A 22,033-nucleotide genomic window follows, 5' to 3' on the forward strand; every position below is an offset into this window, starting at 1 on the left:
TATTGATTTATGCAAAGTTTGTTGAAATTAGAATGACCATTCATCCCACAACCCTGTGTCTAAAGGGATCCTGTCTTGTTGAACATGGTGTCTGACCTGCAGGGAGGATGTTACCGGGCAGGAGGAGATGATCAGATCAATAGATATGTGGGAAAAGGTTCATTAAAAGTTGTAGGTTATTAATTTAAATCCCAAGTATATGTATGCAGGAGTCCAGGGGCAGCTCTACTCGGTGAATGACAGTCTTCCCTGTATGTCTATGCATGCAGTGATAGTAATCAATGACTAGCAGGACCGCCCACTGGACTCACCCATGTACCTGGGATCTCAATTAATAAACTGCAAGTTTTCCTGAATCATCTTTTCCCAGAAGCCTCTCCATCATTCTGCTCAATTTCTCCTATCTCCGCGCTCCACAGTTCGGGCTGCATGTACAACGTGATCGCTTCCCTTTTAGTAAAGGTATTGCACCACATGCACACCATACTCTCGAGTATTTTGGTTTAGTAAATCTGCCCCTTTGCGTCAGATAGGTCCCTCTCAGCCACAGCCTGATATCTGCAGACGGTGGGAAAAGTATGCATTTCTAAGGCTAGGTTCACCCATGTTTACGCATGACGTAAAAAAAGCTGCGTTTGTATGCGTTTTTGCATGCATTTGCGTTGTTTATGCTCATGCGTTTGATATGACATCAGACAAAAATTGGCGTGTCTCATGGGATTTCTATATGTATTTTGAATAACGCATGCGTATTTAACGTATGCATGTCCTTGCGTACACATGCGTTCCCATTGACAGTTATGCTTTTTTTACGCACTCATGCGCATGCCTGCGCATATTTGACGGCTTTTTGACTCCTCAAAAAATGCAACATGTTGCGTTTGCCGGACACCGCCTGTTTTGCCAAGTCAAAGTGACAGGGCGGGTACGCCTTTACTTACAGAACGCTCACTAATATACGAATTAGGCTCACTGAATACAGTTTTATGGCAAAACAATAATGTAACAATTTATTAAGATTACATCAGGATAATGCTAAATTATGGAATGGCAAATATAATAGTACCCTGTTTTGTTTACATAGAGAAATAAGCATCAATACATTACCAAGTAGTATTGCAACATCACTTCTCCTCTGGAGGGACCACAGTGTCAAATGAGAAGGAAATACTCTGGTCTTGTCATCACAGAAACCGTGCACCCACGATAGCTTCTGGAAATGTCCCTCCCTCACTGAACTGGGTCCACCTTTTTATACACAACACCCCCACATTACATTTGTGCAGTATGTTTACGCTGAATCATCAGTCTTGAAATTGCACAAGACCTCAAGGTCTGTTTGTTATACAGTAGAGTACTATAATCTTAGTTTGTTTGAGATTCGTTTGTCATTAGCATGTCTCTTAACAATAGCACAATGTTTTGCTACTGATTATAACCCAGGCTCTGTTTGCCTCTGGTCAACTTGTCAAAGTTGTCTATCATTGTTCAAAGTTCAACATATGTTGCTTGTTACAAAGATAACTATTCATGCTCATAGCATAATGCTCTAAGATGGGCAGCATGACTTCCATAATCACCTATTCTGAAAACTGGATACCTATCGTAACTCAAACACACACTCATACATGTCAAGATGTGTAACACAATCGGTCCTCGATTATTGATGTCATGCATGGCCCAATATTGCTACATGAGACCATAACATTTTGGTCTCTCTTGTCAATCGAGAATCATACTATTATTGAGCACAAGACTTCCTTGTTCAAGCAGCATAAATATTCATTATCTATACAGTTGTTATTCCTATTGTCCTAGCTTATATGTAAGAATATACCACACAACTCTTATATTAGAATACCACACAGAATTAGTTGGAAAGCTACTTTCCAATCAACCACCCCCAAGTGAAGGTATTCAGTATCTATCACTGTTTGTCAACAGGGGTCACTTGCCTGCAAATCAGGATAATGCTTTATCAATATACCCACACCATTCACTACTCTTAAAATTCAAGTAAGTCAACAGCGTACACAAAGGTTAATCTTTTCCAGTAATCCAGATTAAACATACTGTTTCAACAAGCATTGTTTTTTTGTTTTTTTTAGTATACTAACACACAGGCTGCATTTCAATAGCCATTGCAGGTCTGACCCCATGAACTCTGGTACTGGATATGAGGCCTTCTAATGCTGACATTACAGGTTAATTTCAATATGGACTAATCAATATATTACAATATGTAGGCTATAAGATATCCATATTTTTATTAGCACCACACCGCCGCAGACTGCAAAACGACGCATGCGTACACATCTGCAAGCAAACGCATGTCCCTGCGTACACCATGTTAAAGATGACACATGCGGATCAAACGCTGCGCGCACAGACACAAATGTGAAACCAGCCTAAGACTGTCACAATGTGGCCCTCAGTCCAGCCTCACCTGGGCTCTTCTGTGAGGGTAGGCGTTTGTGACTGTACACAGTATCGGGCAGAGTACGATCAAAAAAGGCAGTACGGGGAAACCGAGAACCAACTATCAGTCTCCTGCAGCATCTCTCATGTGACACATCTTACATAGTAACATAGTAAGGCCGAAAAGACATTTGCCCATCCAGTTCAGCCTATATTCCGTCAGAATAAATCCCCAGATCTACGTTCTTCTAAGGAACCTAATAACTGTAAGATACAACATTGTTACGCTCCAGGAAGACATCCAGGCCTCTCTTGAACCCCTCGACTGAGTTCGCCATCACCACCTCCTCAGGCAAGGAATTCCAGATTCTCACGGCCCTAACAGTAAAGAATCCTCTTCTATGTTGGTGGAAAACCTCTCCTCCAGACACAGAGAATGCCCCTTTGTAATCGTCACATTCCTTGGTATATACAGATCCTCGGAGAGATATATGTATTGTCCCCTTATATACTTATACATGGTTATTAGATCGCCCCTCGGTCATCTTTTTTCTAGACTAAATAATCTTAATTTTGCTAATTTCTCTGGGTATTGTAGTTCCCCCATCTCCTTTAATAATTTTGTTGCCCTCCTTTGTCCTCGCTCTAGCTCCATTATATCCTTCCTGAGCAGCGGTGCCCAAAACTGTACACAGTACTCCATGTGCAGTCTAACCAGAGATTTGTACAGAGGCAGTATAATGCTCTCATCATGTGTATCCAGACCTCTTTTAATGCACCCCATGATCCTGTTTGCTTGGCAGTCGCTGCCTGGCACTGGCTGCTCCAGGTAAGTTTATCATTAACTAGGATCCCCAGGTCCTTCTCAATGTCAGATTTACCCAGCGGTTTCCTGTTCAGTGAGTAATGGTGATATTGATTCCTTCTTCCCATGTGTATAACCTAACATTTATCAATGTTTTACCACATCTGCCACCTTTCGGCCCAAGTTCCCAACTTATCCAGATCCATCTGTAGCAGAATACTATCTTCTCTTGTATTGACTGCTTTACATAGTTTTGTATCATCTGCAAATATCGATATTTTACTGTGCAAACCTTCTACCAGCTCGTTAATAAATATTTTGAAGAGAATAGGTCCCAACGCCGACCCCTGCGGTACCCCACTGGTCACTGCCACCCAGTTAGAGAATATACCATTTATAACCACCCTCTGCTTTCTATCACTAAGTCAGTTACTTACCCATTTACACACATTTTCCCCCAGACCCAGCATTCTCATTTTGTGTACCAACCTCTTGTGTGGCACGGTATCAAACGCTTTGGAAAAATCTAGATATACCACATCCAATGACTCACCTTGGTCCAGTCTATAGCTTACCTCTTCATAAAAAATGATTAGATTGGTTTGACAGGAGCGATTCCTCATAATCCCATGCTGATATGGCGTAACACAGTTATTCTCATTGAGATAATCCAGAATAACATCCCTCAGAAACCCTTCAAATATTTTACCAACAATAGAGATTAGACTTGCTGGCCTATAATTTCCAAGTTCACTTTTAGAGCCCTTTTTGAATATTGGTACCACATTTGCTATGCGCCAGTCCTGTGGAACAGACCCCGTCGCTATAGAGTCCCTAAATGTAAGAAATAATGGTTTGTCTATTACATTACTTAGTACTCGTGGGTGTATGCCATCCGGACCCGGAGATTTATCTATTTTAATCTTATTTAGCTGGTTTTGCACCTCTTCTTGGGTTAGATTGGTGACCCTTAATATAGGGTTTTCTTTGTGTCTCGGCATTTCACCTAGCATTTCATTTTCCCCTGTGAATACCGTGGAGAAGAAGGTGTTTAATATATTAGCTTTTTCCTCTCCATTCTTTCCTCACAATTTTTTAAGAGGTCTACACTTTCACTTTTGATTGTTTTACTATTGATATAGTTGAAGAACAGCTTGGGATTAGTTTTACTCACCTTAGCAATGTGCTTCTCTGTTTCCTTTTTGGCAGCTTTAATTAGTTTTTTAGATAAAGTATTTTTCTCCCTGTAGTTTTTTAGAGCTTCAATGGTACCATCCTGCTTTAGTAGTTTAAATGTTTTTTTTTTACTGTTAATTGCCCCTCTTATTACTTAGTTTAGCCACATTGGGTTTTTCCTATTTCTTGTCCTTGTATTACCACAAGGTATAAACCGCTTACAGTGCCTATTATGGGACAGTAATCCCATGAAAGACCTGGGGGCCACATTGTTCTATGGTCCCAGCAGGTTCACCGGCTGCTATGAGCCTATCCTTAGAAGTGCACCTGACCCCAGAGTCTCCTAGTGCCAAGGTCATGATTGTGGCTTGTCAGTGAATCGCTGGCTCTACTTCATTGTCGTTGGTGAAAGGTTCTGTTCACACATTGCAAAAATATTACCATACAACCAGCTTTGTAATCCAGGCGCAAATCTTAGCTCAAAGTTGTAACTTGTTGGTTAGCTGTGGACTTCACTATTACACTGCGTGCAATCCACCAAGAAAACCTGCAATTCTGAAGCCGAAATGTCCTGTCCAGCCAGCCTACATGACCAGTAACCCTCACTGTGAACGTTGCCTCGTCTCTTAGAAGGCTGGCATAGACCATACTTAATTTGGTCTTTCCCCACTGCCTTTCATTTTTTGGTCTGGAGCCTGTGACATAAGGTTCTTGGTGTAACAAGGTTACAACCGGACACAGGATTGTGAGGAGGAGATGGAGCCAGATTCATCGTGGCTGGCTTTTGTATGCCAGTCTTGATGAACAGAGCACTGAAGTAAGCGCACCTCTCACCTAGTGTGTGATTCACTGACCGCCGCCATCTTTGTACAGAACATGAGGGAAGAAGACGGCACAGTGGTGGAGAGAGAGAGCAGACAAGGGGGAGAGCACATGGGGTACACAGGTCCAAGAAGAGATGACATGAGAAGACAGCAGATGGGGAAAGACAAAACGCACAGGGGTGAGAGAGACAGAGCACAGGTGGGGGAGACAGCTCAAACAGGACAGTACATGAGGGGAGAACACAGGAAGGAGAGACAGCAAACAAGGGGGATAGCACATGAGGTAGACAGGTCAAACAAGAGAACACAGACAGGAGAAGTCTTTTGTGGGCTATTTAAACCTCTTACATTTAAGGAGAGAAACTTGGTCTCCATCTTATTAATTACCTCTCAAGCAGTCAGTATTAAGCACTCAATCTGTAGAACAGAATACACTGAGTTAGGTGGGTGAAACTACAGGCAGTAAAAGGAGTTTAAACAGCTAATACTATCAAACAATAAAGAATAAGGTAAAGTACACTATTACACGTACACAATTAAAAGTACAATTGTAAAGTTGACAAAAGAACTCCAGGTGATGCCAAGTTGGCAAGTGGCACTCACCACTTAGGAAAGTTCTGGCCCAAGGTCCTACAAGAGAATGCTGATGACAATAAAAAGGAACTGAATAGAGCAAATATCAGCTTTCATGGACCATCAAAATTGAGCAGGCCACTACATAACCAATTTTGTAGGACTGGAGCAAAGATTTTGCTCATTTGCTGGCGTGTTTAGGTTCGCTGTTTTGTTGAAACACCCATTTCAAGGACACATCCTCTTCAGCGTCAGGCAATATGATACACAAACTTGTCCATTATCCCTGCTATGCGGTAAATAGGTCCGACACCATAGTAAGAGAAACCTGTCTATATCATGATGCTTGCACCACCATGTGTCACTGTCTTCAGAGTGTACTGTGGCTTGAATGCAGAGTTTGGGGGTCGTCTGATGAACTGTCTGCGGCCCTTGGACCCAAAAACAACAATTTTACTTTCATCAGTCCACAAAATGTTTCTCCATTTCTCTTTAGGCCAGTTTGGCAAATTGTATCCGCTTCAGTACATGTCTTTTTAACAGTGGGACTTTGCGGGGACTTCTTGCTAAGAGATTAGCGTCACACAGGCGTCTTCTGTCACAGTACTCACAGGTAACTTGAGGCTGTCTGTGATCATCCTGGAGCTGATCACTGGCTGAGCCTTTGCCATTCTGGCTATTCTTCCATCCCTTTGAATGGTAGTCTTCTGTTTTCTTCCACCTCTCTCTGGTTTGGCTTTCCATTTTAAAGCACTGGAGATCATTGTAGCTGAACAGCCGATCATTGTCTGCACTTCTTTATAAGTTTTACCTTCTCCAATCAACTTTTTATTTAGAAGAACAGCGTACTGTGATTAATGTCTTGAACGACCCATATTTCTCTGGCTTTCAAGGAGAAATGCATGTACAACATGTCCTGGCTTCACCCTTACATAAGGGCACCTGACTCACACCTGTTTCTTCACAGAATGACTGACCTCACTGATTGATCTCCACACTGCTATTATTGTGAACACTACCCCCTCTAATACACAGACTCCAAAACCTGCAGATCATGAATGTGGAGTCCGTTGGTTTTCTTAGAATCTACTGCACCAACCGGTAATATAATGTATACCAAAAATAGTGATTAATCTGGTTAGTCATATTGGACTGCTATTATTTTGAACACTACTGTACATGAGTATAGCAGGGAAGGGATTGTGGTATTAACTATTGTACAGTATATGTAAGAACACAACAAAAATCTCTATATATAAAACTGTGTGTGTATCACCAACCAATCACGAAGCATCTTTCATTTCACCCCAGAGCTGTTCAAAAGAAGCTGAGCTGTGATTGGTTGCTATGAGCAACAGTTTTCCTTGCAACCAATCACTAAGCATCTCTCATTTTACCAGAGCTGGTTAAAAGAAGCTGAGCTGTCATTGGTTGCTATGAGCATGTTTTCCCACTTGACAACACATCAGCAGACACTGACATGGTGGGAGAAATCTAGTATCCCTGGGACCATAAGCTCCCAGCCATTGTCTGCCCCCCAGAAAGGAGCAGAGAAGAGAACACATGACAGAAATGAATCCCCCCCCCTCCCGTGCCCATATCCCCATCACACATCCTCTATCCTATAAGCACATCTTCCCTCTTAAAGGGATCATTGGTATGGAAGTCAGAGCAAATCCATCCAGCGCATTGGTTTTGAACCCATGCCTCTCTTAAAGGGATCATCGGTATGGAAGTTAGGATCATTCCACTCAGCTCTGTGGTTCTGACCCCAGGGTCTCTTAAAGGGATCATTGGTATGGAAGTGAAGGCAAATCCACTTTGCGCTTTGTTACTGACCCCAGGCCTTTCTTAAAGGGATCTCTGATATGGAAGTCAGGGCAAATCCATCCAGCGCTTTGGTTCTGATCCCAGGCCTCTCTTAAAGAGTATAGAAGTCAGGGCAATTGCCTTCAAATGCTCTGGTACTGACCCCAAGCTCACTTAAAGGGATCTCCTGTATGGAAGTTAGAGTAAATCCCTCAGCACTCTGATTCTGACCCCAGGGTTCTATTAAAGGGATCATTGGTATGCAAGTCAGGGCAAATCCACTCAGCGCTCTGGTTCTGACCCCAAGCCCCTCTTAAAGGGATCCCTGGTATGGAAGTGAGGGCAAGTCCACTCTCCGCTTTGGTACTGACTCCAGGCCTCTCAACCCCTTCACGACCAAAGACGCCACTTAGGCATCATGAAAACCTGTGCCATTATGACCAGTGACGCTTATGTGGCGTCATGACTTTAAAGCCCCCCCTGCGGGTCGGGTTACCGGGGTCACAGAAAGGTCACCCGACCCGCAGATACAGGGGGCTTTGTACTTCACCACAGGGGGCGTGGCTTCGCCCCCACGTGGCTACGATCGCTCTGATTGGCTGTTAAAAGTGAAACAGCCAATCAGAGCGATAGTAATATTTCATCAATGAAAATTGATGAAATATTTCAATCCAGCCATGGCTGATGCTGCAGTAGCATCGGACATGGCTGGTGACACCGATCCGACCCCCCCCACCGGTTAATGGGAGCGATCTGCCCCCAGCCACTGAATGACAGCAGCGATGTGCCGCCGCTGTTATCATCTGCTCCCCCGCCTTCCCTCCGCTCCGCTCCCCCCGCCTTCTGATTACCTCCCCTCCCACTCTCCGATACCTAGAAGGAAAGGAAATAAACCCCCCTTTATCACCCCCACAGGCAGGAACAAATAATAAAATAAAGAAATTATTTTTATTTTTCCATTAGGGTTAGGATTGGAAATATGGTTGGGGTTGGAATTAGGGTTAGCGTGGAATTAGGATTAGGGTTGGAATTAGGGTTAGGGATGTGTTGGGGTTAGGGTTGGGATTAAGGTTAGGCTTGTGGTTAGGGTTATGGTTAGGATTAGGGGTGGGTTAGGGGTGGGATTAGGGTTAGGGATGTGTTGGGGTTAGGGCTGTGGTTATTGGTGTGTTGGGGTTAGAATTGAGGGGTTTCCACTGTTTAGGCACATCAGGGGGTCTCCAAACGCGACATGGTGCAACCATTGATTCCAGCCAATTTTGCGTTCAAAATGTCAAACGGTGCTCCCTCCCTTCCAAGCCCCGACGTGTGCCCAGTGGTTTACCCCAACATATGGGGTATCAGCGCACTCAGGAAAAATTGCACAACAACTTTGGGGCTCTAATGTCTCCTGTTACCCTTGGTAAAATAAAAAATTGGGGGCTAAAAAATTATTTTTGTGGAAAAAATTTTTTTTTAATTTTCATGTCTCTGCGTTATAAACTTCTGTGAAGCACTTGGGGGTTCAAAGTGCTCACCAGACATCTAGATAAGTTCCTTGGAAGGTCTAGTTTCCAAAATGGGGTCACTTGTGGGGGGTTTCTACTGTTTAGGCACATCAGGGGCTCTGCAAACGTAACGACAACCGCAGACCATTCCATTAAAGTCTGCATTTCAAAACGTCACTACTTCCATTCTGAGCCCTTACGTGTGCCCAAACAATGGTTTCCCCCCATATATGGGGTACCAGCGTACTCAGGACAAACTGGACAACTTTTGGGGTCCAATTTCTCTTGTTACCCTTGTGAAAATAAAAATTTGTGAGCTAAAAAATCATTTTTTGAGGAAAAAAATGATTTTTTATTTTCACAGCTTTGCGTTATAAACTTCTGTGAAGCCCTTGGTGGTTCAAAGTGCTCACCATACATCTAGATAAGTTCCTTGGGGGGTCTAGTTTCCAAACTGGGTTCACTTGTGGGGGGTTTCTACTGTTTAGGCACATCAGGGGCTCTGCAAATGTAACATGACGCCCGCAGACCATTCAATCAAAGTCAGCATTTCATAATGTCACTCCTTCCCTTCCGAGCCCCGACGTGTGCCCAAACAGTGGTCCCCCCCACATATGGGGTACTTGCGTACTCAGGACAAACTGGACAACAACTTTTTGTGTCCAATTTCTCCTAGTACCCTTGTGAAATTAAAAAATTGCGCACTAAAAAATTATTTTGAGGGAAAAAAATATTTTTTATTTTCATGGCTCTGCGTTATAAACTTTTGTGAAGCACTTGGGGGTTCAAAGTGCTCACTATGCAACTAGATAAGTTCCTTAGGGGGTCTAGTTTCCAAAATGGGGTCATTTGTGGAGGGGCTCCAATGTTTAGACACACAGGGGCTCTCCAAACACAACATGGTGTCCACTAATGATTAGAGGTAATTTTCATTTCAAAAAGTCAAATGGTGCTCCTTCCCTTCTGAGCCCTGCCGTGCGCCCAAACAGTGGCACCCCCTCACATATTGGGTACCAGCGTACTCAGGACAAACTGGACAACAACTTTTGTGGTCCAATTTCTCCTGTTAGCCATGTGAAAATAAAAAATAGCGTGCTAAAAAACATTTTTGAGGAAAAAAAATTATTTTTTATTTTCATTGCTCTGTGTTATAAACTTTTGTGAAGCACTTGAGGGGTTCAAAGTGCTCACTACACATCTAGATAAGTTCCATAAGGGGTCTAGTTTCCAAAATGGTGTCACTTGTGGGGGAGCTCCAATGTTTAGGTACACAGAGGCTCTCCAAACGCGACATGGTGTCCGATAATGATTGGAGCTAATTTTCCATTCAAAAAGATAAATGGCGCTCCTTCCCTTCCGTGCGCCCAAACAGTGGTTTATGAGCACATATAAGGTATCGGTGTACTCAGGAGAAATTTCCCAACAAATTTTAGGATCCATTTTACCCTGTTGCCCATGTGAAAATGAAAAAACTGAGGCTAAAAGAAAATTTTTGTGAAAAAAAAAAAAAAGTACTTCTTTTTACGGATCAATCTGTGAAGCACTTGGGGGTTCAAAGTGATCATTATGCATCTAGATAAGTTCCTTGGGGGGTCTAGTTTACAAAATGTGGTCACTTGTTTAGGCACACAGGGGCTCTCCAAACGTGACATGGCAACCGCTAAATATTCCAGCATATTTTCCATTCAAAAAGTCAAATGTCGCTCCTTCCCTTCTGAGCCCTGCCGTGCGCCCAAACAGTGGTTTATGACCACATATGAGGTATCGGTGTACTCAGGAGAAATTGCCCAACAAATTTTAGGATCCATTTTATCGTCTTGCCCATGTGAAAATGAAAAAAATTAATGCTAAAATTTTTGTTGTAGCTTGAGGGGTGCAGTTTTTAGAATGGTGTCACTTTTGGGTATGTTCTTCCATATAGACCCCTCAAAGTGACTTCAAATGTGAGGTGGTCCCTAAAAAAAAAAAATGGTTTTGTAAATTTTGTTGTAAAAATGAGAAATCGCTGGTCAACTTTTAACCCTTATAACTTCCTACAAAAAAAAAAATGTTGTTTCCAAAATTGTGATGTAAAGTAGACATGTGGGAAATGTTATTTAGTAACTATTTTGTGTCACATAACTCTCTGGTTTAACAGAGTAAAAACTCCAAAATTTGAAAATTGCGAACTTTTCTAAATTTTCGCCAAATTTCATGATTTTTTCACAAATAAAACCAAAAATTATCATCGACTAACATGAAGCCCAATATGTCACGAAAAAAACAGTCTCAGAATCGCTAGGATCCGTTGAATCGTTCCTGTGTTATTACCTCATAAAGGGACACTAGTCAGAATTGGAAAAAATGGCCTGCTCATTAAGGTCAAAATAGGCTTGGTCATGAAGGGGTTAAAGGGATCTCAGGTATGGAAGTTAGGGTAAATCCCTCAGCGCTCCGATTCTCACACCAGCCTTCTATTAAAGGGATCATTGGTATGGAAGTCAGGGCAAATCCCTCAGCGCTATGGTTCTGACGCCAGGCCTCTCTTAAAGGGATCCCCGGTATGGAAGTTACGACCGTTCCACTCAGCGTTCCGGTTCTGACTCCAGGCTGATGGGACGATGTGGGATATTAGGGGTAGTAGTCCGGTGGCTCTGGCTGACAGGATATTAGGGGTAGTAGTCCGGTGTCTCTGGCTGACGGGATGATGTGGGATATTATAGTGAATGGGGCTATGCGGAGTGGGCGGGGCTATGCACTCAGTAGATTCAAGATTCAAAGAAGCTTTATTAGCAGGACTAAATACACAGTTTTGCTAAAGGAATAGGGACTGTAGGGATGTTGGGTAATGGCTGTAGGAAAGGTGGATGGGGCAGATCCAGGATGGGGGCTATAGAAGTCCATGGCATAGGGAGGGGGGATGGGGGCAGATCCAGGGTGGGGGCTATAGAAGTCCATGGCATAGGGAGGGGGGATGGGGCAGATCCAGGGTGGGGCCATAGAAGTCCATGGCATATCATAGTTCTCTTTTCTCACAGTCTATGACATTCGCTCACATACCGAGCTGCTATCTCCACTGCTCTCTCTTCTTCCCCCAGCAGGATATACGTTTTCTCTTCCTCCTTCATGGTGATGAAATCCAGGAAGAGATGTGAGAGTCTCCTTAAGTGAGTGTCCCTCACTGCTGAGTATTTGGAGCAGTGTAGCAAGAAGTGGGTCTCATCCTCCAGGTCACAGTATATATAAAATCATAATTTGTTATAACTAACCGTAGTTCGTTACTATGCCGGGCAGCGACAGGCTCTTCAGCTAGTTGAAAATAAAGATGCCTTTGACCGGCAGTAACCTTGATGTCACCACTGGTCACTTATTCTCCCAGTGGTTCGTAGTCTGGATTGTCACCTCTTGGCACCGTCCAGCTTGAAAACAGTTCATCCCCAGACATTGATTATGGCATGGGCCAGAATGTCGAACAGATAAGGGATATTTTTTTTTTTTTTTTTTTTTATTTATTTATTTATTTAGAGCACAGGCTCATGAATACTTCCATATGCTTTCACTTATCACCATATCTGATAGACCAGTGTGCAGCCTCAGATTGGTGAATTTATATTTTTAGTTATTAACAAGACAGCTCAAGTAAAAAAAAAAAAAAGTCCAATTGGACTAGAAAGTTACACTCTTTAGGCTATTTTGGGGTTGCATATTTTAAATAGTAAAGATACAAACCCTGAGAGCACAATCACCAATTTGTAGGAGTCTCCTCCCAGATGCCAAAGACATACTGTTAGGGAATTTAGAATGCGAGCCCCAATGGGGACAGTGATGTCTAAAGCTGGGGAATCAATGGAAAAATTAGACAAAATGTAAGTATAACGTGTGCCCAGGGTGACAATACCCTACAATCACAAAGCCCCCAACTAGCTATGCCCCCTATCACACAAACTCCCTGGTAAAATGTACACTTTGGGGTAGATTTTCTTTAAATTCTTTATTATGTACAGGACATATGGTAAGCGGTCGGTACATTTAACCAAGTTTTGTTGCCAGTTCCTTGGCTTTTGCTTTTTCCAGCTTGGCAATTCTGGCCACAGACTTCGGGCCCAAGATGCCTCCTCCCCAGTGACGACGGATCTATAAGAGAAGATAGTTGTGTTACTATAGCATTCAGGACACTTGATCTGAGAACGGCAGCATAGAGGGCAAACATTCTGGCTGATGTGGTACCTTTATGTGAATGATGACAGCCGCCCCAGTGATAGCCACTTGCGGTCTCTGAAAGGCTCTCACTGGGGGTATTACTGGGTGTCACTGCAGTTTGGGTTGCAGCAATTTTACGCCAGTGTTTTAGGGCAAATATAAATTTAATATGAGATCCAAGAGGCAGCTCTGTGAGAAAAGCAAAAGGGTAAGTGCACACATAGTTTTTAGGTTGTGCGGATTTTGTTGGAAAATCCGCAAGTAAATCCACAGGACAAAGTCCTGCGGTTTCACACCTCATTTCATAATAAGGTGTGAAACCGCACAAAGAATTGACATGCTGCGGATAGTAACCCACAGCAAAACCGCAGCATGTGCACAGCAGTTTTTTTTCCATAGGAAATAAAAGGTACTGTACAACGCAGCAGAATCTACTGCAGACCAGCAGAGCCAAAACCCCTGCGGATCTGCAGCGTGTGCACATACCCAAATGGTTCCAATCACCACACAAAGCCAGACAACTATAGGTTGTTTTTTTGCATGGTTGTGGAGAGCCGATGTCAATTTTGGTGGAGTTGGTATAAAATGGACAGAGTCCTAAAATATATAGTACTTTGGGTCCAGTAGTTCAGTGCAGGATGTGCTGGAAAGGTTTTCAGAAGAATTTGGGATAGTTAATAAATGTCAGTTCCTGATCTACAGATCTGGGCTTTTAGATGAGATGAATCTGTGCTGCCCTTTATGTACATGCTCAGTAGTGACCAGTGCTGTGGGGTCGTAGATGAGATGAATCTGTGCTGCCCTTTATGTACATGCTCAGTAGTGACCAGTGCTGTGGGGTCGTAGATGAGATGAATATGTGTTGCCCTTTATGTACATGCTCAGTAGTGACCAGTGCTGTGGAGTCGTAGATGAGATGAATCTGTGTTGCCCTTTATGTACATGTCAGTAGTGACCAGTGCTGAGGGGTCGTAGATGAGATGAATCTGTGCTGCCCGTTATGTACATGCTCAGTAGTGACCAGTGCTGTGGAGATGTAGATGAGATGAATCTGTGCTGCCCTTTATGTACATGTCAGTAGTGACCAGTGCTGAGGGGTCGTAGATGAGATGAATCTGTGCTGCCCGTTATGTACATGCTCAGTAGTGACCAGTGCTGTGGAGATGTAGATGAGATGAATCTGTGCTGCCCTTTATGTACATGTCAGTAGTGACCAGTGCTGTGGGGTCGTAGATGAGATGAATCTGTGCTGCCCTTTATGTACATGTCAGTAGTGACCAGTGCTGTGGAGTTGTAGATGAGATGAGTCTGCGCTGCCCTTTATGTACATGCTCAGTAGTGACCAGTGCTGTGGAGATGTAGATGAGATAAATCTGTGCTGCTCTTTATGTACATGCTCAGTAGTGACCAGTGCTGAGGAGTCAGGAGATTTGGCTTACAGATGCCACAGCCCTGTTTTTTGGGCCACGTTCGAGAACTGTCCAGGTCAGAGTGCAGTGATGGCGCAGGCTGTAGAGTCCACACCACGCCACTGTGTACTTTACAGCCAACACCTCATGTAACCACCAAGGTCAGAGATTTCTCAATTTGTTTAACACCTCGGAGAGTGACCAGACGATTTAACATGAAATTTGGCCACAACCAATCTCTTAGACGTATGACTTATGATCTGGAAGTGCAGTCATCTACCTGCTAAAATGGAAGTAATAAGCAGGCAGCCAGTATTTGGGTCATCCCTTTTATAAAACCTGGCCATTACAGAGGACAGAACTCCACTATGTAACACCACTCAGGACACTATGGCACTTATTAGTTGCAGCACACGTGGACAAAAAAGCTCAGTGTTTAAAGGGAGTCTTCAGTAGACCTGCTCCAAACCACCCTTTGCTTTAACGATCGCACTGGAAGCCATAGAAATAAATACTAGTCCTGTAGCACCTTGGCGATCTTTCCCTGCACCACTATAGGTGGTTGCCATGTATACATACCTATCAAGCAAAGCTAAAAATCCCTGCTTTCTCTGCAGCAGATTCATCAATTCTGAATACTGAGCCCTGTATAACTCTGCCCACATCGACACAAAAATGCATAATGCTTAAATGGAATGTTACAAAATCGGAGTACTGAGACACAACCATTCTAAAGTTCTCTCCTGGTGATGACTTATACAATTACTGACTGATCAGATCCAGATGTAATTATGTAAAATCTGTTACTTAATGCAGGGATGGCAAGACTTACCATAACTACCAATTGGATTCTCTGAAAGCCTCAGCACAGACATTTGCCAGAAATGCATTGAACTTGTACCCAGTGTGATTGATGAAAACTCCAGTTCAAAACCCTAACCATGGCATACAAAGCCATACACAACCTGTGTCCTTGTCTCCTGGAACTTACCTGCACACAACCACCAATCCTCACGTCTCCTTCTCTACTTCCCACAATCGCATACAAGATTTCTCCCGTGCATCACCCCTACTCTGGAACTCTCTACCACAACATATCAGACTCTCGCCTACCATGGAAACCTTCAAAAAGATCCTGAAAACCTACCTCTACAAGCCTACAACCTGCAGGAACCACCGATCCATCAAACCGCTGCTTGACCAGCTCTGCCCTCGCCTACAGTATTCTCACCCATCCCTTGTAGATTGTGAACCCTCACGGGCAGGGTCCTCTCTCCTGTACCAGTGACTTGTATTGTTTACTAATGTCATTTTTTTTTTTTTTTTTTTTTATTATGTATATCGCTCCTCACATGTAAAGCACCATGGAATAAGTGGCGCTATAATAAATGTGCAACCACCAAATCCTACCTGGCACATAATGGACGTGTCCATGGATCGTGTGCTATAGCTGAGGTCAGGTTCACCGACTACACAACTCAGAAGCTGGAGCATTAAGGCTGTGTGCACACATTGAATTTATGAGTTTCCGCCGCAGCGCAAACGCTTATAAAACGCATCCCCATGCTGCAGATTTTACCGCTGTGCAATCGCATAGCGGTAAAATCCTCAGCACGTTCATTATGTCTGCGGAATCGCAGCAATTCCTCAGTCATCGGTTTGCATTGAAATGCTTATTTTACGCATGCGGCTATGCCCACCATGCGTAAAGTGACCGTTTCATGTGTGGATGGTACCCAGGGTGTAAAAAAAAAAAAAAAAAAAAAAAATAGAAATCGGAATATACTCACCTTCTGTCGGCCCCCCAGAGTCTTCAGCGGTGCCCACGGCGCTGCCAGCATCCTCCGTTCCCTGGGATGCATTGTGAATCACCTCAGATGACATCATGGTCGCATGACTGCTACGTCATCCGAGGTGATGCTCGCAATGCATCTCTGGGAAAGGAGCTTGCCGGCATAGTCGCGTGCACCGCTGACGACTCCGGGGGCTGACAGAAGTGAGTATATCACTTTTTTTTTTTTTTTTTTAAATATTTTTAACATTTTATCTTTTACTCTTGATGCTGCATAGGCAGCATTAATAGTACAAAGTTGGTCATACTTGTCAAGCGCTATGCTTGACAAGTGTGACCAACCTGTCAGTCACTTTTCCAAGCGATGCTTCAAATCGCTTGGAAAAGCGCTAGCGTTCTGCAAGCTAAAAACGCTTGCAAGACGCATGCGAATTCCACATGCGTTTTACCCGCGGCGGGGAGTTGCGTAAATGCTGCAGAAAGGTACTGTGCTGTATTTCTGGGGGAGCTGTGCATATGCTAGGAAAGACAATTGTAGGCTGGTGACCAGTTATTTTTGTTTGTTTTCTGATCCAGGAGACATTTCCTCTGAGTGGAAACGTCAGGTTACATGGCCTTAGGCTAATTTCACACTTGCTTTTTTTGCAGCGCGTTTTTCCCGCAAAAAAACACATACAAATACTGCGTTTTTTTCAAGCATTTTTAGGAGCATGCATGAAAAAAACGCAGCGTTTATGCGTTTTTAGTGCGTTTTTACCAACATTAGGTGGCCCCTCACACTAACCCAAACCATGACTTTACTAACCCTGACCCTTAACCAAACCATACTAACCCTAACCCTGACCCTAACCCTTAACCAAACCATACTAACCCTAACCCCTAGCTAACCCTAACCCTAAACCCAAAGCCCTAAATTCCATTGTCCAACTAATGGTAAAAAAAAAAAAACCGCATGCGCAAAAAAACGCATACATAAGCATGCCAATGCGCACATATGCGCACCCATAGACTTACAATGGGTGTCTTGCTGTAAAAAAACGCATTGCGTGCGCATGCGGTTTTTTGAGGCAAGTCGGACGCCCAAAAAATGCAACAGGATGCATTTTGTGCGCCTGAGCGCATACCGCAAAAAAACGCATGCGCGGAAAAACGCATACAAACGCATTTGTATGCGCACATAAGCGCTTCCTATGCAAAGTATAGGAAAAAAAAAAACGCATGCGTTTTTAGCGCTAAAATACCGCGAAAAAAAACGCAAGTGTGAAACCAGCCTTACGTGCATGAGTCGGGTCATCCACTATCTATGAGGCAGGTCGTTCCTGTCAGTTGAGTCTTTGAGCCAAACTACTGTTCATTTTAAGAGTCTGAATGTCGCCAGCTCATACAGCATCCATGGATGCCGTGCAGAGCTGGGAAAATCACTGCTCATCTCCAGTCATATGTATAGATGAAACATACAACAGTAAGAGCCTTCTGATCACAGATTAGCTTTTCCCCCCCATACTGTGGTGCTGTCTGTACAGACTAGAGCCTGGGGTTACGTAGCACCCAACGCTCCTAATGTTGGATGCATTTGTTGCATACTTGCCATACCCCGAATCAAGTGAACTGATCGGCCATAACTACATCGCAGGGCGCAATAACTGATATGGGAAACTTAACCAGTTTGTGTCCTCGATTCATATTCTTTTCTCACATTTCCATTTTACTTAGAGAATCCATATTTGTTCAGGAATAACACTACAGTAGCCTTGTTGGTTAAGTCACTTACACATTAGTCTTTTCTGTGCACCAGTGCCATGACTAGGGGTGATAGTGGCTAGCTCTTATAGAAGATGAAACATGATGACCACATACAGGCTGCCGTGCAATCCTCACCACACAGGGCAAGCCGACAATATGACAAACATTTTACTAATATTGTGCAAAGTGAAAAAACTAAACCATAATCTGGTATCTCTCAGCAATTGTGGTAGGTTTATCCTGGGTTCTGCACACTGCAAACACTGAAAAATTGTACATACACCCTAGAACTCTCACCACTAAAAACAAACCTCCATCTCCCCCCAGCAGCTGTCACTATCTTACCTCGTCATGTCGTTCATTGTAGTTTGTTTTCACGGCTTCCACCAGTTTGGAGAGGGCTCCTTTATCCTCCCTGTAGAAGACAGACAAGGATGAGTTCTCAGTCCAGACTTGATAGCTCAAAATTAATGCACATCCACGCGGCAGAGTTCAGGTGAAGGAATTCTGGGAAATAATTCCTGAGATGTCACAAGGTTAGAGCAGGACAATAGTCATGACTTACGGGTTCACGTGTGTGAAGGCAATACTGGTGCATGTCTTCCTATGGACGAGGCGGCCCAGTCTGGCCTTGCCCTTCACGATGCAGTAGGGGACTCCCATCTTCCGGCACAGGGCAGGCAGGAAAACAACCAGCTGGAAGGTAAGCACAGCATGAGCCAGCGCCAACAGCAGCCACCTGTGCCTGCAGCACTTACAGGCAGATCGCTCAGGGTTAAAAAGCTCGAATTGAATCTTCATATTCAGTCAGGTGAAGAAATTCATACATCATTGCAGATCTGCCCTGCACGACTGGAAGACCCCCACACATCCAGACTCAGTCCCACCCACCATACATACTAACCCTAGTCCTGTGTCGATAACCCATTTCTCAAAACCGACCCTACTCAGAATTAACAGGCCCCCAAACTCCACCATCCCAATGCTTGTAATACATCCCACCAGCTAGATTGACAGATCAGTGCACCAGTAGGGACTTGGCGTATCACCATCGCACCTCAATGGGATCCACATCATGGGAGATAACGACCAGCTGGGCTTTCTTGTTCTCCACCAAGGTGGTCACTGTGTTAACACCTGAAAGAGAAAGTCATCAGCTGTGCTCATCTCACCTGAGACCCCAAACAGGACACGGTCATTGCTCAGGGTTAAAAAGCTCGTGTTTATTCCACACAATCTGTTTCAGGTGAAGAAATTCTGACATCATCGCAATCTGCCACCAAAGCCCCAACCTGTCCCCCACATACCTGCTCTGATCACAGGTGGTCTCTTTGTTGGGACGTCTCCTTTGCCGGCTGCCTTCTGCTCAGCACGGGCCAGCAGCCGTTTCTTTTTCTCCAGCTTGGTCTCAGGCCGGTATTTGTGCGCCAGTTTGAAGAGCTGAGTGGCTGATAAGAGAATGTGCAGTCAACGGGGGCAGGGAGAGCAACAGAAAAGAAAAAAAAAGGAACGCAGACACCGTGCATCAGAGATCTTGGTGGAAAAGTGTAATCACAACTTCTCAGATAGCAAATATCAGACATCATGTGCACGTAAGCCCAGGCGCATCACAGATCACCCGCCCCCCGGAACACAGTGACACCAATCCCCACAACAGGGATCAGTATATCAGCCCCAAAAGAAGGAACCCTGGGAAGGGGGAACAGTCTCCAAGAGATCATTCGGCCCTGCCCTCTCCTGCACAGTGGATGTTAGTCATCCTCCCATTCGTCAATTCACTAGGATGACCTATAAGTGGGGGGCAGCTGATATGGCCACAGCTGCAGGATAATGGATGCCATGGACTGAACTGTGGGGACACTACACCTCCAGGCACATCAGGACCACCAACACTAACCTGTCTGCCGGTCCAGGGCCTGGGTGAACTGGTTGATTGCAGGGGGCACCTTCAGACGCTTGTACAAGATGGACCTCTGGCGCTGGAGCCGGATGTAGCGTGGCCATTTCACAAAGCGAGTAAGGTCCCTCTTGGGTTGGATATCCTGGCCTGAAGGCAGAAAAGGAGTTAAAGGCGTCTACAGCTCAGACATCAGTCTGAGGCAGAGACGGGCAGCACCACTCACCAATGCCAAAGTTCTTGGGCCGCTTCTCAAACAGTGGGTTCACCACCTTCTTCACCTCTACCTTCTTCACCACGGAAGGGGCTGGAGCCACCTTCTTGCCCTTCCCCTTCACTTTCTTTCCTTTCGGCTGCAGAGACAGACATAACTGAGCAATGGGGAGACCCCAACCTACACTCCAAGATCCGACCCCTATGATGACACCGACATCTGCCCCAGCCCACAGTAGTGCACCCCACCGTCCACAATACTGACAACCCCCACCCCCGGCGAGACCACCACTACACAGCGACGGCCACCCCCGGCGAGACCACCACTACACAGCGACGGCCACCCCCGGCGAGACCACCACTACACAGCGACGGCCACCCCCGGCGAGACCACCACTACACAGCGACGGCCACCCCCGGCGAGACCACCACTACACAGCGACGGCCACCCCCGGCGAGACCACCACTACACAGAGACGGCCACCCCCGGCGAGACCACCACTACACAGAGACGGCCACCCCCGGGGAGACCACCACTACACAGAGACGGCCACCCCCGGGGAGACCACCACTACACAGAGACGGCCACCCCCGGGGAGACCACCACTACACAGAGACGGCCACCCCCGGGGAGACCACCACTACACAGAGACGGCCACCCCCGGGGAGACCACCACTACACAGAGACGGCCACCCCCGGGGAGACCACCACTACACAGAGACGGCCACCCCCGGGGAGACCACCACTACACAGAGACGGCCACCCCCGGGGAGACCACCACTACACAGAGACGGCCACCCCCGGGGAGACCACCACTACACAGAGACGGCCACCCCCGGGGAGACCACCACTACACAGAGACGGCCACCCCCGGGGAAACCACCACTACACAGAGACGGCCACCCCCGGGGAGACCACCACTACACAGCGACGGCCACCCCCGGGGAGACCACCACTACACAGAGACGGCCACCCCCGGGGAGACCACCACTACACAGAGACGGCCACCCCCGGGGAGACCACCACTACACAGAGACGGCCACCCCCGGGGAGACCACCACTACACAGAGACGGCCACCCCCGGGGAGACCACCACTACACAGAGACGGCCACCCCCGGGGAGACCACCACTACACAGCGACGGCCACCCCCGGGGAGACCACCACTACACAGAGACGGCCACCCCCGGGGAGACCACCACTACACAGCGACGGCCACCCCCGGGGAGACCACCACACACCGGACGAGCATCAGCGATCTTGGTGGTAATTGGCATCAGCACCTCAGATAGCAAATATTCCATCACATCATCTGCTCGTCACAGAACCGCCCCGGTAGCGTCTCCCGCCCCGAGCAGCGAACACCCCGGAGCCGTCAGCGCCGCTCAGAGAAACGCCACCAGTGTCCCGGAGAATGAAAATTCCACCCGGGAGAGATGTGCGGGCCTCCACCGACAGCAGCCCGTGGTCAGCAGAGCACATGAGAGGCGGCGGCCGGAGGATGGCAGCGGATAGGGAAAGCGGAGCAACACAAGAGCACTCACCATGGCGGACGGGGCAGGAAAAGGAAGATTAACGCATTGTGGGTAATTTTGTATAGCCTCAGAGATATCGCGACACCTGAAGGAGGAGCGAGATTTGATGCAGATGTGAGCGGCGTGTGAGGAGCGCCCTCTGAAGGCTCCGAGTGGTGCTACTACAACTGGTC

General features: G+C 45.7%; 1 protein-coding gene and 4 non-coding genes across 6 annotated transcripts; all 5 read right to left on the reverse strand.

The window, feature by feature from the left end:
* Window positions 1–13,043: 13,043 nt before the first annotated feature.
* RPL7A (ribosomal protein L7a) lies at window positions 13,044–22,017 on the reverse strand. 2 transcript variants are annotated; one of them, XM_073558422.1, is made up of 8 exons: window positions 21,870–22,017; window positions 20,339–20,465; window positions 20,113–20,262; window positions 19,523–19,663; window positions 19,273–19,352; window positions 18,781–18,911; window positions 18,561–18,630; window positions 13,044–13,205 (listed from the first exon to the last, which is right to left on the reverse strand). In XM_073558422.1, the coding sequence occupies exons 1-8, from the start codon at window positions 21,870–21,872 to the stop codon at window positions 13,101–13,103; spliced, it is 807 nt and encodes a 268-aa protein (XP_073414523.1). In that variant the 5' UTR covers window positions 21,873–22,017; the 3' UTR covers window positions 13,044–13,100. The 2 variants fall into 2 exon arrangements, with proteins under 2 accessions (XP_073414523.1, XP_073414517.1); XM_073558416.1 differs by lacking the exon at window positions 21,870–22,017 and adding an exon at window positions 21,609–21,644.
* On the reverse strand, window positions 18,980–19,052 carry LOC141070231 (small nucleolar RNA SNORD36). The gene has a single exon (XR_012226647.1). It is a non-coding gene; the product is annotated as a small nucleolar RNA SNORD36 (small nucleolar RNA).
* LOC141070341 (small nucleolar RNA SNORD36) lies at window positions 19,413–19,487 on the reverse strand. The gene has a single exon (XR_012226656.1). It is a non-coding gene; the product is annotated as a small nucleolar RNA SNORD36 (small nucleolar RNA).
* Window positions 19,737–19,806, reverse strand: LOC141070253 (small nucleolar RNA SNORD24). The gene has a single exon (XR_012226649.1). It is a non-coding gene; the product is annotated as a small nucleolar RNA SNORD24 (small nucleolar RNA).
* LOC141070242 (small nucleolar RNA SNORD24) lies at window positions 21,573–21,642 on the reverse strand. Its single transcript, XR_012226648.1, has one exon. It is a non-coding gene; the product is annotated as a small nucleolar RNA SNORD24 (small nucleolar RNA).
* Window positions 22,018–22,033: the final 16 nt, after the last annotated feature.

Source organism: Dendrobates tinctorius, unplaced genomic scaffold, assembly GCF_039654945.1.
Source record: "Dendrobates tinctorius isolate UK_male_01 unplaced genomic scaffold, ASM3965494v1 ptg000013l, whole genome shotgun sequence".
Classification (NCBI taxonomy): Eukaryota; Metazoa; Chordata; class Amphibia; order Anura; family Dendrobatidae; genus Dendrobates; species Dendrobates tinctorius.

Coding starts and splice junctions, on each gene's coding strand:
- RPL7A (XM_073558416.1), bottom strand. CDS start 21,629: ATGGAATATTTGCTATCTGAG. Junction 20,466..21,608: donor TGGAATATTTGCTATCTGAG/GTGCTGATGCCA, acceptor CTGTCTCTGCAG/CCGAAAGGAAAGAAAGTGAA. Junction 19,664..20,112: donor GGCCCTGGACCGGCAGACAG/GTTAGTGTTGGT, acceptor TTCTCTTATCAG/CCACTCAGCTCTTCAAACTG.